The 18,223-nt window shown below is 34.1% G+C and overlaps 1 protein-coding gene across 1 annotated transcript in view; it reads left to right on the top strand.

Moving 5' to 3' along the window:
* The first annotated feature begins 2,251 nt into the window (after positions 1-2,251).
* LOC113498735 overlaps positions 2,252-18,223 on the top strand; it is a 32,530-nt gene continuing 16,558 nt past the window's right edge. Inside the window, exons 1-4 of the mRNA XM_026878870.1 lie at positions 2,252-2,651; positions 13,950-14,086; positions 16,506-16,706; positions 17,904-18,140. Coding sequence (XP_026734671.1) covers positions 2,336-2,651; positions 13,950-14,086; positions 16,506-16,706; positions 17,904-18,140 — 891 coding nt within the window. The 5' untranslated portion in view covers positions 2,252-2,335. The remainder of the gene's footprint in view (positions 2,652-13,949; positions 14,087-16,505; positions 16,707-17,903; positions 18,141-18,223) is intronic.

Here is an 18,223-nt window from a genome sequence, read left to right as displayed (position 1 = left end):
TGTGACTTTTAGGGCAAAAACAAGAAGGTTAATGATTTGGATTATCGAAAGTCTGTGACTCGGTGCGTATCGGGTGAGAAAAGTTCGGGGAAAGTTTTGCGTAACGTTTTTGGTGGTGTAATGAGCGTTTTTATCCCAATTTCTGGATGATTATATTTTTCCTTTGTTTTATTTTCGTAATTTTATCATTTGTTTAATAAGAAAATGAAGTGAAAAAAAACTGTCTTTTCAATTTACAAAATGTGCTTTTGGATGAATTTGCGTATGCTTTTAGACATGAAAATACGAACATATTTAATGGAACTTCAACCTCATAAGGAACCTAGCCTTAAAAGAACTAAAAATGCCATTTAATACCAAATTAGCCGACCTATTAATCAAACCGTAACAAAGTAATTAATCATACACTTATCATGCAAACCGGTTCGGGGAATATGATATAACATACCTATTTTAGTTTTATACGTATTGCTAATAGTGTTTTTGTATTTTATCTGCATAGGTTACCTAAAATTATAAAAAAAATCAGTGCCTTCTGTTTTAAGATAGCGTCTTAGCATCTTCACACTCATATTATTAAGCGAAAGTACGTGTGTATGTTTGTAACCTCTTTACACCCAACCAGCTGGACAGATTTTGATGAAATTTGGTATGGAGCTAGCTGGTTTTTATTCGTCTTTGTTAAAGGACGTTAACGGACATCTTTATTATCAACTTGTAGCTCTCAAACATAATCTATAAAAGAAAGAACTTCAGAACCATGGAAAATAAAATTTGTGCGCCTTGTATGTTTTCCGTGCTACTACTTACATAAGGCATTAAGCCGTCATGGTCATAACTGGCACGATAAATTTCCTCATAATTTCACCTTACCAGAAAAAAAAGAAAACTTTCAAACTCGCCATATTGTTCAATATGGCGACCCTATTTAAAAGGCGCGGCTCTTTGAATTGCTTGTCGTTACATAAATAAGAACTTAGTTCGGAATTACAAGCCAAGTTAAAGTTTCTTAGCGTATTGATTAGCATAATATTTTCCTACGATTATTTTAACTAGTTCCCACGAATGCGGTCACGATAACTGCTTGGAATTATGTTGAGCTGTGTAAGTAGAAGGTATGCACTATGCAGCATTTTAGTATTTAGGTCGTTGTGCGAAAATTAAAAAGAGGATTTTCAAGTTAAAACTCTTTGAACGGTTTCTGACAAATATGTGGCTACAACGACTGTACGGCTCCGTGTCCGTCCTTCACCCCGCTGTATCTCATGAATCGTGATAATCGGGACAGTTGAAATTTTCAGCGATGTGTTGATGCTACCGCTATTACAAAATTAATAAAAATTAATAACGGTCATAAATTGTTGGCGGCTGACTGAAATTATTGTGACAAAACTATTTGTCATACAATCGATTTATTTATCTTTCCCTCATTTCTACGAAACCTTCGCGAGTCCGACTCTCATTTGACGGGTTTTTTTTGCAATTCCGTAACCCACGACCAATTTCACGCTTCATAAAAATTAACTCCTATCCATGGCTTACTACAAAGCATTCGAGGAAACGACTCCTGCGGTTTTCACTCACACGAGTATTAAAGCTACACAAAAGGCGTGACTACCAGCTTTCAAACATCAGTTTAAAGGCGCGTGTAAAACACAAGTCGAAACCGTTCTTAAGGCAATCCACTAATGCGATTATGGCTTAACAACATTAAGAAGTTTTAATAACGTCAGTTTATTGGTACAAATAATAGCGCATGTGTGTGAACAAAAATAGCCAGTATTAGCTAGGTACAAACTTTACTGTGTCATTAGCGTCCATCGCCATAGAACAGTGATGGCATATCGATAATAAATGGCTATAAATAGCAATTTCTATGGAATAGTGCAATTAATGTAAAAGCGGTATAAAAAAGTTTATGAACTAATCAATGGAAAAGGTTTTATTGAACATATCGGCCAACACTCGGTTGAGTTATGAATACTGAATATAAAAAAAAACAACTTTAAAATTTTACTTATATAACTGACCTATTTAAGTATGTTTAGAAAGAATATAACACAACTAAATAAATGAGTTTTTTTGAAGTCGATTAAAAAATATCTATACACAAAATATGTCAAACTTCATATACCAATATGTTTTTTGTAAGTCTTTAATATCAATTTAACGCAACTTAGCGTTGAAAATTGAAAAAATATAATAATATATTATAATTGTATTTGTTTCTATTATTTTTACTCATTTTTATCTTCTTGTTGCAGGTACTAAGTCGGTGAAGTGATATAAGAGACAAAATGTTGTGACAAACACCCGAACAGAAATAGACTCAAAAATGTGTCACCCGAAGAATTCTCTGGACGTGACCAGCAATAGAACTTTTCTGTTCATAATAGTGCTTCTATCGCTAAAGTTGTGCAGCCCTCAGGACTTGAACGAGGAATTTGTGAATGAAGATAGTATAGAGACGTTATCTGATATAACTATAGTGCCAGTGAAAAAGGTGAAGTTTCCTAGGAATGTAGGGGCATCGGCCCCTTGTAGGATGAGCGAGCTGCTGTGTGATACCGGCCAGTGTATATCGCTGGACAAGTATTGTAATGGAGAGGATGACTGCGGAGATAAGAGCGATGAACCAAAGGCCTGTACCCGTAAGTATTTATGTTCTTGATGATTCTGTTCTTGTGTCTAGAGGTTTGTGAGCAAGTATTGCTGGTGGTTTTACCATGGTTGCAAAATAAAATCATGTTTAATCCATTTTGAGAAACGACGTGTGTTTATCCTGAGAATTTATGTTTTAGTTAACCCAATAAAAAAGTAAAAAAAATAGAATGCCGAAATACCTCACACTGAAGCTAAAAAACATTACTCTATACTCGGCCATGGCTCAACTAACGCGTTACCAAACAGATCGCAATTCACAAAAAATCACAACAAATTATATCTTCAAATCGCCATCAAATACATCCTTTACAAAAGTAATATTCCATACCAAAGAAACTGAGGAAACAGAACCTCATAACAAAAAGACGCGCGAATAAATCTTTTGAAAGTCATTTCAGGTCATTCAAACGCATTTTTAATATGTCTCCCCTTCTCGGTTTGCTGACATCTGTCACAAAAGAAAAGGTAGTATGAGGCTAAGGATTGCGGGCCTCCGAGCGAGCGACTTGACTTACAAGACGTGTGTACATAAAATATTATAATGCTCAGAATTTCCCTTATAGTCTTTGCTTTATTAAATGTCGAATTATGAAGTAAGGAAGTCTTTTGTAGCGTCTTCTCACTGATATTGTTTGCACTTTTATAAATTTTTACTCCGTATCAAATAAAAAAATAGTTGTTTTATTCATAAGTTTAAAGTTGTAGATTTTTTCTCTTCATTCACTTAATAAATGTCACTGCACCGAAGACGACTTGCGGATGTAGAGCAGGAATCAAGTACAGAAAAGTTACCTCCTGAAAAAAGTAAAAATAAATAACTCTCTCAAACGTCAATCGAATTTCAACCCTATAAAGTTACAAAAAAGAAAACAACTCAGTGAAAATATTTAACACAATTTCCGATATCCAATAACTGCATAACTTCGCTAGTTCCTTAGCTTAAACGTATTTCTCCTGGCCTCAGTATGGCCTGTAGTATGGCAGTGGAGTGGCTGCGTCAGCAATGGACAGACTTGGCTCCCTTTTGCTTTTATGTAATATTCATCCACGGAGTTATGGGAGGACTTCGCCAAAACATATTATACTATAAGTTTATGAGTTGCGTAATCGTTTAGGGGACTCTGTATCGCTTTTGCATTGTTTCCAGATATTTGAGGATAGAGAATGGAATTAGGATCATGATTGTTCATTATGAATGGTGTATTGGTTGATCTAGTCTGTCTACGTACAGTTTTGGCGTAATGCCATTTTTGACTTGAAGTCTGTCTTATGTTGACTGTCATATGTGAGCTATTTTTTATCATCAGGAGAAACATTAAGGACTGCAAGTATAAGCTATCGTTGTTGTCAAGCCTCTCATATTGCTCATTTCAGTTTTACTATTTTCTTATATTTATTATTATTTCCTTTGATCAAAGCTACGTAGGAAAGACGATATTTCCCACTTGACCTTTCTGAAGGACATTGCCCAATAGGTCACTGTAATATACGCTCATTTTTTCTCCGTATTTTATTTATTTAGTGTTGCGTAAAGAGCTTTCGGTATGAACATGTGAAGACGTGATGTTTGGAATATTTTTTCAAAGGAAAATTCTTATTGTAAATGCCTGAATTATTTACCTTTCAAAATGGGCAGTCTTCATTTAAAGAAACATTTATTCATTTACTGTAAACTCTCTTTCTTGTGTGTATTAAACAATATTTATATCGCAAATAATTGCGGAAAATCAACACAAGAATAATTTTTGTCTGCGATATTTTATTTCGAATAAATAAAGTCCACACAGGTATGTACAAAATGACTGTTAATAACGACGTCTATGTTAACCGAACGAGCTTTTAAGACTAGCTGCCAAAAACATTAACTAGGCTACATTTATTTGTCTAAAGGATCTTCAATACTTACTACCATCGCCAATCCCTAAAACAAATAAATTGTAGAGCAAGAGCACGTCTTAATCTGCCTCGCAGTTCCACCAAAACATTCTCGTAAAATACGTTTTTGCTCAGAAAATGTCTGCAACGATAATTGTCTTACACAAAGGAGACTGAAGATGTACTCACAAAGGGAATTGAAAGAACTAGATTACAATGAGTTTGCACAGTTCCTAGACTCAAGGGAGTACATTGGTCTGATAGACCGCAGCGAAGTTATGTATTACATTTTTATTGAACGAATATTGTAGTAATAATAGAAATGGGATTTTAATTTCGTTCGTGTTGCAATGTTCGATATTTCTTCAATGATGTACATGGATCTCTAGTTGGTTAGGATAGGTAGGTAAGGTTTTGGTAGTTCTGATGAGTTCGGAATTTTTGATCTACGTGACAGAAAATATGAGTAATAAATAGTAGGTGCATAGCATTGACGACATTATCATTTACTATGATAATCATCCTTACATCATTTATGAACTTACGTCGTGTTGTTTATGCTTTACAGAATACCATTGTAATGTTATATGAATGTTAATCTCATACACTTAATGCGTCATTTACGAAATAAATATAAGCGATACACAAAATTATATACCTTACGTTACTATTATCTGTAGACTGAATAAGACTTTTTGGAAATTAACATTAAATATAACATTCATAGTAGATTTAGGCTTAATGATACACTAGGATATCGTTTGGGTGTATTAGTCGCCTGAAAAAGTATTTAGTACCTGTTATTACCGAAGTATACGCCCTAGGTTTACTAACTGTAATGACGGCTTTAGTACATTCGTAATTATGGGCTTTCAATAAGTACTTGTATAATACAACAACGGTTTTCTTATACGCTTTGTCCTTGCTACGTATTTATTTAGAATCTTTTACTATTTGCTAGCGATCCTTATCTACTGATTTTCATCGGTGTAATCTTTCATAACACAAATAATCGAAGTGTTGACTTCTATAGGCCTTCTGGCAGAGTATGTAAAACATGCACAGCCTCAATCCTGCGGAGCACCGGTATAATTACACACATACATTATTAATTCTATGAATACCTCAGTGTGAGAACACACGTATCTCGATGTAGGTTCCGTGACTAATGACAGTCCATTTTGTAAACACCGCTACGGTAAACTTAACACCTTATTAAACTGGGTTTTTTTGTTAATTGTAGCTATATTTTGGCTTAATGACCACCTACGTGGGTACGATAAAAGCGAAAGCTCGTTTTCAGGCACCGCTGTAATTAAAGAAGGTTTATTGTTTGCCTCAGTCTTTGAGTGGTGCTATTTAAATTTTCACAATGTTTGTATGAATATTTCCTGTGGCTATTTAGCGGATTTTTTTGTATTTAGTTGAGTGTGAAGTTTTTTTTATTTGTGGGAAACTTAACAGCGTTAGACGTGGATGTTTGCTTTGAGCACTAAGGCATGTACGTGGGATTATTATATTGTGTGGCTGGGTTACATAGCTTTGTACCTAAATATTTACTTAAGCATCGGTAAAATTATGCTAGGACCTCCATATAACGGATTTAATGTAACGATTTTAGTCCATGATGACAAACTATGGAACAGATTTTTTAGATTAAGTTTTATTTCTTCAATAATAAAAAATTCTCGACTATTTTTCTTCAAACTTTTAGACAGGACCAAAAAAAGCGTTTCTCAAAGATAAATATCAAAGTATTTTCAAAGCTTTATCTCGTTCCTCACACCAACAAGGTATTACTTGATCGCTAGTGACAAATCGTCTGTATTAGATGCCGTAGCTGCCAGAGCTAAGACCATTTTCTGTCAGATTTTACAGTTGGAAGAAAAATTATAAAATGTTTTTAACATTTTTAAAAGTGTTATGTTTTTGAGAAGTATCGTTAAGATTTCACCTTTAGGTAAATATAATGTGGTTTTCACATCGCTATTGTATGCTTCGGTATCATGTAATATAGTGTATGTAGTGCTGTTAGAGGTTTTTTAGTGATCAGGGAGAATCATGGTATGGTCTAGTGTAATTCTTACGATCAAAAAAATCTATTTTGTAGAATAATTTAAATGAATACATATTCAATATTTTCTGTTATAAAAATACGAGTGAATACCTATCATCGTATAAAAAAAGCATTATATTTCGTATATAATCATACTTAAATAAATAAAGTTTCCAATACCGACATATTTCAAAAAATAATAAGATTTTAAAGATTTTTTATAAAATCTGGGTATAAAGAATTAAGTCATTACCCAGAACGAAAATCCGTACATATATTACAGTGATTGTATTATTTTGCCGAATTAAATATGCAAATGGGGCAAACTACGGGGCTTCCAATAAAATCAATTCAGTATTTTAAATTTATACTCCGGGTGAAAGCCCGTATAAAAAATATTTACACAAACCGAAATTAGGTCAGGTGCAGCAAAAAATAAAGGGCCGAGGGTTTTATACGCTTTTTCGCAAAAATACTCCAATCTGTATATCGAAACTCTGTTCGAAAATACGTCAGTTAAAGCTTAGCTAGACATAGGCAAGTATAACTGTTTCAAATAAATACGTTTAATGATGAAAGCTGTACCATAAATTGTACTTCAGCTTTATCTCGAAACATGTCTGATCAGGTCTGATCAGGTCCACAGACCAAAAAACTCGTTGTTAATCTAGATTATCTCGCGGTATTACCGTGTTTTCCTTTCTTTTCCTGTACATATTTTACAACTCTTTGCATAAATAAAGGAGTATCTGAAAATGTAACTTAAAAAATCTATAAAAAAAATAATAAATATAAAAAAATCTTATTATCTTACAACTATTGTTTTATTTAGACGATTCTCGCGGGCACTATACTCGTATTACCTTACCCTACAAACCTTATCCTTAAACACTAAGACATTATATTGTGTACTAAACAACTGTTAGTTACTAAATATAAACATATCCATGCCCTCTTTATTCAGATGTTTATCGAACAAAATTTGTCCTGGAAGTTCTAGAGTTAACGAATGTTAAAAAAAGTTTTGCTTAAAATCATTTTCAATCCACAACAACAAATAGAAAACCTAATGATACAAAATCTCAATGTAACCTAGAATCATAAAAGCTTGCCAAATAACTTTGACAATACGAATCTAATCAACTTTATACAAAACTAGCTGTTGCCCGCGACTTCGTCCCCGTGGGTAGAAGATATAAGTTATGATTTATACCTGCCCTGTTTTTTTTCACATTTTCCATTGTATCTTCGCTCTTATTAGTCGCAGCGTGATGGTTTATAGCCTAAAGCCTTCCTCGATGAATGGTCTATTCAACACAAAAATATTTTTTTAATTTGGACTAGTAGTTCCTGAGATTAGCGCGTTCAGACAAACAAACAAACAAACAAACAATCAAACAAACAAACTCTTCAGCTTTATATATTAGAAGAAGAAGAAGAAGAAAATAGAAGAATAGATTAACGTGCTTAATAAAATACCTTTTTTATTTTTGAAAGCGTGTTTTTTCTCTCAAACATGGAAATTTCAAGTAGTTTCGTCGCTTGTTTGTATAGTATTAAATTTACATTCTAGTGAGTATATGTAAGTAACCGAACACCAGTACAACAGCAGGTATTACATATTTACGTGTTGAAAACACGCTCACAATTTACACATCTCCATAAATCAGCAGAATTACGAACAGTGCTAAAGTAAATGTTTTACAACAACTGTAAAATTATCATTTAATAGCAGAATAGCGGTAAGAGCATAATTAACTACACCGCAAATATTCACGCGACTCAAGTTTGCTCATAACTAATTAAAATAGCTCGTGTTCGTATCTGAGAGCCTACCGCTACGTCTTACTAATATTGTTGCAGTTGTAGAAGCGTGACGGCGTGCTACAAAATGTAGAGCGGTGTCTCTCTCAGACAAAGCTTCAATTATATTGGCAGTCGTCTAGTTTTAGGCGGAATTAAGAAGATATTTTTGAATAATCATTTTTGGAAAACGGAATTATTTAAAATTTATCAGTAACGGTTTACTTAAGCAAACTCCTCGGGTGATTTCGAAATGTGGTATACGATTTTTTTACGTCATTGTCATCTAAAGAGCTTTGTTGGTGGGCAAATAACATTTGATCTAAACAAATAAAAAACAGCCTTTTTTACTCAATTCCAATCAAAGTGGTAGTGGCCTCTCTTCGACCTATTAATTGTTCATACAATAACGAATCCTATAAAAACTACTCAATTTTGTTTAGGAACATCATACTCAGACATTTTAGTGCAATGGTTTCCGCCATCAAACCAGATCAAATCACATATTCGGTTCCAACATCGGTAGTTTGATTAAATAATAGATTTGCAATATCCCTAGAGACTTCCCTACACACGTAACAGGCTTGTTCCGTACGTGTAGTGAAAACATTATCCAGTTTATATAATAGTACAGGTTCTAGATTTTGCACATAATTAAAGCCGGACTCGTACCAACTAATCTTAAAGTAAGACAGTAATTGTGGAAGTGAGACGCCAATACAACTTGTAGGGCGTTGTCTTGCTTCCACTACTGTTACGGTCTTGTCTTGATTTTGGTGGTAGGTGTTTCAGACTGTTATAGGAATGTAGCTTTGACAAACCTGGTTTGGGCAGAAATTGAAATTGTGGAAAGGTAACTAGTAAATGACTGATTTTTTGACACATAAATTAGTGTAATTATTTCTTGAATTGCACTTTAATAGGTAACTTGATACACACTCGTTTTTTTGCTATGTAATAAAACTACTTTAGGTATAAAGATTACAAAAATGACTGGTTATTAAATTTTCATAAGTAGGTACATTTTATAAGAACCATACAACGAATTTTACAGCCCTACAAAACTGTTTGAACAGATTGTTTGTGGGTATGAATAGGTAAAACTCATCATCATTATCTCAGCCTATTGCCGTCCACTCCTGAACGTAAAACTAATAAGTAATCATAATTTATACGTACAGTAGTTACGGATGACATTTCAATAGTATTTTGTATAAAGTTGATTAGATTCGTATTATCTGTATTCACTTTTTAATGGGACGTCAAAGTTAATAATGTAACTATAATAATAATAAAACTAGGCCATTTTATATAATAGTAATACCTTATATCTATACTTACTCTATACTATACTATACTATACTATATACTATATTATACTATTAATTAATCTATCTATACTAATATATAAAGCTGTAGAGTTTGTTTGTTTGTTTGAACGCGCTGATCTCAGGAACTACTGGTCTAATATAATAAGCCATTTTATATAATAGTAATACCTTATATTCCAAATATAATTACTCAGTTTATATCACCTATAAATTATCTAGCCGCAACTTATCAATTTCCGCAATTTGTAGAGATTAGCTGACGTAAGCTTGGAGAGTTCTACAAGTAAATAGTTATTTAATTGGAACAGGCTTACTGTCTATCTATATTAATAGCTTTGATTAAAGTTTGAAATATATAATTGATTTGGATGTCTCTTTAAATAAACTAAACACCTGTTTTAAAAAAAATCGTTTCATAAGGTCTCTTCTCATTTGCTGATTTGGTGCTGTATTTTAATATTTTTATTTTTGCTTTAAGAAAAAACTAAAATAACGTCTAATATTTTATGTTAGGTAAAAAAAAACACATAGCAAAAAAAATGTGTAGATTCCACTTTGAATAAGTGGTACAATGAAACCTAAAACACAAGATTTTAAAGTTAAGTCAAGTTAACCAAGATTTCAGTTTTCGATTTTCATTGAAGTGTAAAAATTTGGTGAAGGGGTTTTGTAACTACAAATTATTTTTTATCGACTCACTTCGTATGTTTTTGACAGAATGAAAAAAAACTTAAATTAAAAGACATCACACTCGTAAAACTTCCTATCGACATAATAAAAAAACCATTACCCCTCATCTCCTATCCCCATACATACATACATCTTGCAATCAGACGCTCTCACTAGCGTGCCTATCTGAAAACTGTCTCCGAACAACTTTCAGAAGAACGATTTCGTTCGCATTGGGAGAAAACTTTACCGAGTACTAACTGCATTCCCACTAAAATGTCTCAATTATGTTCACTGAGCAAACACTTTTGATTGCACCATTCTCTCTTATCCAGAGTCTCCGCTAGTTATTTAGACTCTACGACCAAGTATAGTACTTATGAAATTGTTATGCAATTCCGGTGGTTGGGATTATGATGACATGATTGTCCAATCATTGTTGTCCAGTTTCTCACTTGTATGACAATACGAATTATAATTTCGGCAGCTGTATTTCTGCAAATTCTGCATAGTCTCTCAATTTACATGATAAATAATGAAAGTATTTAGAAACCTTTTTGGATGACCTTAGTTAATTCACGTGTAAATTAAGTGAGTTTTATAAAATAAATCAAATAATCTATACTCTATACTGATATGTAAAGCTGAAGAGTTTGTTTGTTTGTTTGAACGCACTAATCTCAGGAACTACTGGAACTGATGGACCATTCATCGAGAAAGGACTATATACCATCAGGCTGCGACTAACAGGAGCGAAGATACAATGGAAAATGTGGAAAAAACAGAGAAAATTATTCATCTTCGAGGGCTTCCGTTCAAAAATTCCTAACTTATATCTTCTAACCACGCGGACGAAGGCGCGGGCAACAGCTAGTTACCTATAAGTTTGATAATGTTTAAGGAGACTGTTACAATTGATTCAAAATACATACAAGGAGTAGGTAAAAATGACTTCAAGTAAAAGTACAATTAGACGTTTTGGTGTACCAAGTAACAATTACATGTATTAATGTATAGTTTCAAGTTTCAAGCATCTATAATTAGCACGAAAGGAGTATTAGATACAGTGACATACAATTACAGATCAAATTGTATATACCTCTTTGCAGTTCGACCTATTCAACCAATACAAATGATTAATGGAAAATATATATCTACAAAACGCATATTGAGTTTCATCTCCTCTCATAAAAGACTTTCCCGGCGACAAAGGGAAATGGTTTTTATAATTCCCTTTGTAAGTATATGTCAGTATAATATGACTACTGAAGCTTTTGTTATAACAAATTTTACTAAACAAAACTAGATTTAAACCCAATAAAACACAAAAAAATATTACATTTATATGTCAACTACATTGAAATTCAAATTCTATCATTGAATATTCTATAAACAATTTATGAAATAAACTTTTACCAATTACAAACAACAGGAAGTGGAACAAATAAATATCGACAGCTCGCCTTACACTTAGAAGTTACAAAACAATTAAAGTTCTAACCAAGTTGTATTCCATTTACCAAACAAATTGGACAATATAATTTTACGTAATTAAATGGTAAAGTTATATTAATACTTCCCCAACGAAATGAAAACAAAAGGTTAACATTAATGGGAACAATGATTTTGGCCCGAAGTGTACACTTGTCTTATGCTGTGTAATGCGCTGTCAGTGAAGACAAAGGAACGTTTTTTTTAAAAAGATCGTAAAATATGGCCGCAGTTCATTGTGTGCGGCGCTTTATTCACGACCTTTTTCCTTCTCATTTCCCTATTTTTATTCTGAAAGGATTAACAATAGTACAGGTACGGTGTTTTTCATAATGACTGGCATAAATTTGGGACACACATATTTCATTTTGAGAAATTCAAATTGTGTGTTAGTATTATGCTCGATGTATCAATTTTGGTTGAATGGCTTTTCATGTGAGTGAGGGATGTGGGTGGGAATTTTATTGGAAAATGGGGATATTAAGCTCATTTTCCGTCATTGAATCGCTACCAAAAATGAACAGTATCCGCTTGGTTTGACACACTTTGGTTATGACGTGATTTAGGAATGTTTGTGGAGGAAATGTTAAATGCAAATGGGGTAAATCAAAGAATCATGGTAGACTATTATAATCTTCCCAGATGCATTTACATTATTGCGAAAAAGACGTCAAAGACCTAAATGATATTTTATATTTATACTCATTTTGTATATTTCAAATATTTCTCGGTGGTTTCAAAGTCGTATTAATAAATATCATGTAACTACATTTATAACTGCCTAAATACACAAAATTTTCAGTTAAAGACCTAACAACTTTCCGTTCTATATTTGCTTTGTAGTAACCCCCTACAATCGACCAACCGTCCAAACGACATTGTAAATATTAGCTCTTATAATTGTAATTCATGTTGTGTTTGTACGATTCAGTTCTAATGCAAGTACTCCTACAAATACCAACTGTGTTTGACAGCCCGACGCCCGTAGGCAGCGCGACACAAATTCATTTGTTTTTCATTGTTCTGTATTGAGAGTAATCACTGAGGAACAAGGACTTCAAAGGACCGTTGCGTTGAACAAGAATATATAATCAATAATAAATTGTTTGATTTATGTCAATTGATTTCAGGGTGAATTTAATATAAGTCAATAATGGTGAACTAAATACTCGAGCTATAGCATGTATTAGCGTGTTTATGTGTTTATATGAAACACATAGTTAAGATTTTCCAATCATTTTCGGTTTTGTCGAGCTTTCTGTCCGTCAGTCTGTCACATTATCACTAAAATCTCACATATCGCTATTTTTCTTTGATCAAAACCAATATTACAATTCAGGTGCAGCTCGTCGATGTGTTCTATTTACTCTTTCTACTAATCAAGTTTGTATCAGCGAATCAAAGGATTTGTATTGCCACCAATTTAGGAACATCAAAAACGCGATAATCAAATTCCTCTCGAAAATTCGTTTGCAATGATTTTAATTTCAAAGGCGACCTCTTTTGATAGTGAATCGTAGTTAATCAAAGCCTTTTGTAGGACTATTGGCTTTGCAATCAAATTAGAGTGTCAAAATATCTGCTTTAAGAAGCTAAGCTGATTCACGGATTTTTTAATTTTACGTAAGTGTAAACACACCACAGTTCTGCCTTTGTCGGGCCTTTAGGGAAACTGATAGACCCGTATAAAATTCAATATTTTACTATTTGAGTTTATATGTACACAAAAATAAAAGAAAAAAACACATGGGAAACTCGCGCTATAGGAGAAGTTGTTGATTTTGCCTGTCTATGTGTGACTAAAGTTAGTAATGAGATTAATTTTCATATATTACATTAAACTCACATTTTGTTTATGTTAACATACTTTACAATTTAAAAGGGATTTCAAAGTATTGTCTCATGCCGATCCAATTCCAATCGATAACAACAGTATATTATTTAAAAATAATCGACAAAACTAAAACCAACACGTATCTCAAAAACCCGTTACGTATTCCCAACACGACGACTCCTTAAACACAACAACTATACTTAACCAGCCATTACTTTTGTTACAGCATGCAACAGGACTTACATGGGGGATGTCGGCCGTACATACGAATTAGAGGTCCGGAGACCCCGCGAAGACCATCTCCCCTTCGTCTGCCATCTAAACTTCACAGCCACGGGGGGCAACTACGGAGACATTATACAGGTATTTAGAAATGTCTACGTGACTACAATGTTTATTAGACCCCCGTCAGTCCGATCGGTCTGAACTAGTATGTGATTGTAATCTGAAATAGGAAGATTGTGTTTGGGTGCGGGTTGAATAGACAATTTTGATACGATAAAATTGCTGTTGATAACGTTAATCTTGGGATTACCATGGGTCTGTGTTGGGTTGAATATTTTGAATAGTATGTATGGGAGATATAGATAGTTTCGGAAATTAATTTTAATTAGGCTCTCGTGGTTGAATATGTGGACAGTTGCTATCAGTTTAAATAAACATTAAAGATGTTTTTCCACAAGATAAAGTACATGTGCGATCATTACGGGGAGATATATATTTACAGGAATTATTGGTAACTTAATTTGAAAACTACGCAAGATAAAGAATTATGTACAGAATGATACACAGCCTCAAAAATATAAATATCTATTTACTTCTGTTTATAGTACTTTTGACCAAGCCACAAGTCAATAACAAAACTCACAGCGTATACCTTAGAAGACTCCAATCCTTACACTTTAATGAGCAGTCTCCCATCTTAGAATAAAGAACACCATCCCTTTGCTACACGAATAATACCAACTCAAATTCCTACGTAATCTATATTAAGGGGTGAAATTGAAAAGGAAACGTATCGGCAAACGAGCTCATTAAAAATATACGCTTCAGTGAAGATACTGTCTTGTTCTTAGACAATGCTCAGAAGAACTCATGTTTCACCCTATTTACTTGCTTGCTATGATCAAGGTGACGTCATCGGGTGAATGAGTATTAATGAGTAACGCTTCATCGCTCTGCCCTAATTCTTGGGATTATAGTGCTTGAATGTCACTGAGCATTAAAAATGTAGGTAAAATGGTGGAAAATCGAATCTAATGGTAGTTTTTTTCGAGTTTTCAGTGATTTCGGTGATCAAAGGGATAAATTATGTTTATCGTTATGAAGTCATAGATAGCTACAATTCTGTAGGCCAATTAGATACTCGTAGATTAACTCTCAACTAAAAAAAGTGGTTGGTATTCAAAAATCAATATTTTACTACATTACTGCTTACTACCAATCAAATCAATAAGCTTCGAGATCTATTACTTCTGGATATGAGAGAATAATAACCAATAATGCTATGGTATACCGATCCTAGGCAATACTATGAATCAGTGATTCGCCTAATTGTAGGGATTAAGGTTTGCCATCCTAGTTTCACATCGAAACGCCAAACACAGTCATTTTAAGCCGAAATAAGCAGATAGAGCCATTACGCCTAATTGTAATGTTTACTAGAAATTAGTCCCGACCTAGCTTAGGTACTTAAAATTAAAAAGTCACACTGAAAATGATCACTTAAATATTGATAGGTGTCATGTTAATAATGCACGTCTTTCTGCTTACGGCTTCTTCAGCGTGGATGTGGGAGATATGGGGCGAAATAAGGGTTTTTTGTTGGATTTCAACCTCATTCAAAGTATGTAGTCAAAATTTGAATAAAATTGGTTCTGTAAGTGAAGCGAGAATGTGTATTGGACAACCATTACACATAAAGAAAATAGAATCAACTTTTGAACAGAAAAAGAACAAAAGTTGCTTTTTTTAGAAAAGATTATAATCTAAATCTCTAGCCATCCCTTCCTTCATGTTGTGTATCATGTACATATGTAGCACCAACAAATGCGAAAGACAGCGACAGTACTTAATTGATGTATTGAGCATTAGATAGAGGGTCTTACATATTGTCAATGTTTTGTTTTTTTTTTTTGCATTCTGTCAAATTCATTTCAATTTAGAACATACTATGAAACCCATGTACCTACTTACTATCATAATTCCGGAGTAATGTATTAGGGAATGAGACCTAGTCTTGAAGGTTTTATTTGACTTGACTGTTCTTCAATTTAGCCTAACAGACGGAAAAACTTGATTCACGGTTCATAAATGAAATTACGGATAACCTCACATTTTGGTTAACTGATTAGGTTTTTTTTTTATGGGAAGCCCAATAGTTTATTCTCAGAATGAACTGGATACCTCGAAAAAAGGGGAAAAAACAAATATGAAAGCGATATATCCCATTTTTATGCCTGAAAATGCACTATATACCTAACCGAGGTTCGCTGAAATTCAAAAGTAGAGGGATTTCTATTTATCTCTCGTTTTTTTTAAAAGCATCTCTCGCTCTTCCCAATTTTATTCTATTATCGTAGGTGATTTGACATAAATTAATGTCACATGAACAAAACAGAAATAAGTGTAGCATTCACACTCCTGCCCTAAACGGAGATCGCTTTTGCAATATGCGGTGCACATTGCACAGTGCACATATATGACTATCCACGTTGTCTATGAAACCCATCCATCTGACTACAGTGAATTTTCGTATATTACATGTTAAACTTTGTTCCAGCTAACCTTCGACACATTCACGGTGGGCAAGTTCGTGTCGTTCACCTCAGACGGGTGTCCGGATGGACACATGACGATAGTTGAGCGCAGTCCGTCACCACCTACAGGCCAGTGGTGCGGCTCGGCGTGGGGGTACACCGTCTACTTCTCAGAGTCAGATTCTATTAATATGACGCTCAGATTAGACAGGTTGAGTCAACAGGTAGGAGTTTTAAACACATACCTTTATATACTTTTCAAAATTTGAAGGTTGAAGCAATTAGGTATGCTGTATGTCAGTAGCACAGTAAACACTACATTTTCCGCTGTGCCTCGTATGATTGACCTGCCCACTTCCTAGTTGGCAATAACACAGCGACTATTCACAGATGGATTAATAAAAAAAACGAAAAAAAAATGATTTTGACTGAAAAACGACCAAAATATGACTGCTAATGTAATATGTTCTATGTTCTTAATACTTTTGACGAAATTTTTCATTATGTCAACCCTAATTATTAGAAGTTTATCTAGGTTACTTGGATAAGATAAAACTAGGGTAAAAAAACCATACTTGTTCGAAAAGAACGGGCACATGTCAGGGCTTAACATACAATTTGTTAACACAACAAACTGACACGTTTAATTAGACTTTTTGCTCTCAGCAAAGTTAATCCGTATAAATGAACAACAGTATTTATCTTCATTAAGAGTCACTTACTAAGCATCCCTTTGTGTTTTACTGACGTGATGTAACTAACTACACGTTTTCGCCTGTGACTTGACTAATATTTCACATCGCCCGCTTTCACGGTTCGCTGCCTTTCCTTTATCTCGAGTTAGCAGCCGTATTATGTGCACCAAGGGTTGAACTTTCGATCAATTAATTAGGCGACGATTACCGACACCCTCACGGGACCGCAGGATAAGGATACCTCCCTATTACAATAATGTTATTGGGTACCGCCTTAATTCCTTAATTTAATAACGGGAATTACGCCTCGGAACCATTTAATACATTTCGGATGGCTCTTTAAATTTCGTTAATGCGCTTCGCTTTTATCTCTAAATAATATTTTAATTTCGCCCCGAACCTTCCTGAATACAGTTTTGCTTTTCTAATTGATTAATGACTCTTTTTCAAAGACAGAACTTGGGAGTAATTTTAGATATTCCTGATAATTATTTGAGTGCTTTTTGAGAAGTATCAAATCCATCCTTATTTTGACCAGCCGACTGTCAGTGGAATTAATTTGATATCAATTTCAATGAAAGCTGTCTAAACATTCTCTCAATTAAACGAATATTAATCATGGAATTATGAAGTTTCCTTAGGTCTTCAAAACCGTTAAGTTTATAGAACACAGTTTTCTCAACAGTCTTCCTCGGTCAAAATGTTGACGCTGACGTGTGATTACAGGGTGTAGGCTACAATTTCGACTTCAAGCTAGCTTACAAGTTTCTAAAGCGAAGTGAGGCGAGATTACGGTACGGGAACGCTACTGTTGGCGCGTGGAGAGGCGAGAGGGTACCTGGGACCTACTGCGACAAAATACTGAGTGACTGCGACCTCAGAGCGTGTCGCATTCAGTCCCCCAACTTCCCCGGCGTTTATCCGCGCAACGCTTCTTGTACATACCGCATTGAACACACTAAGGTAAGACATTCAAATGGAACACAACGACCCCATCTTCGTAATAGAACTATACGCTCGTCTAGCAATATTATAATAGCATATCG

Source organism: Trichoplusia ni, chromosome 11, assembly GCF_003590095.1.
Source record: "Trichoplusia ni isolate ovarian cell line Hi5 chromosome 11, tn1, whole genome shotgun sequence".
NCBI classification, from domain to species: Eukaryota; Metazoa; Arthropoda; class Insecta; order Lepidoptera; family Noctuidae; genus Trichoplusia; species Trichoplusia ni.
The sequence above is the reverse complement of the archived record's forward strand: the minus strand, read 5'-3'. Positions and strand labels throughout refer to the sequence as shown.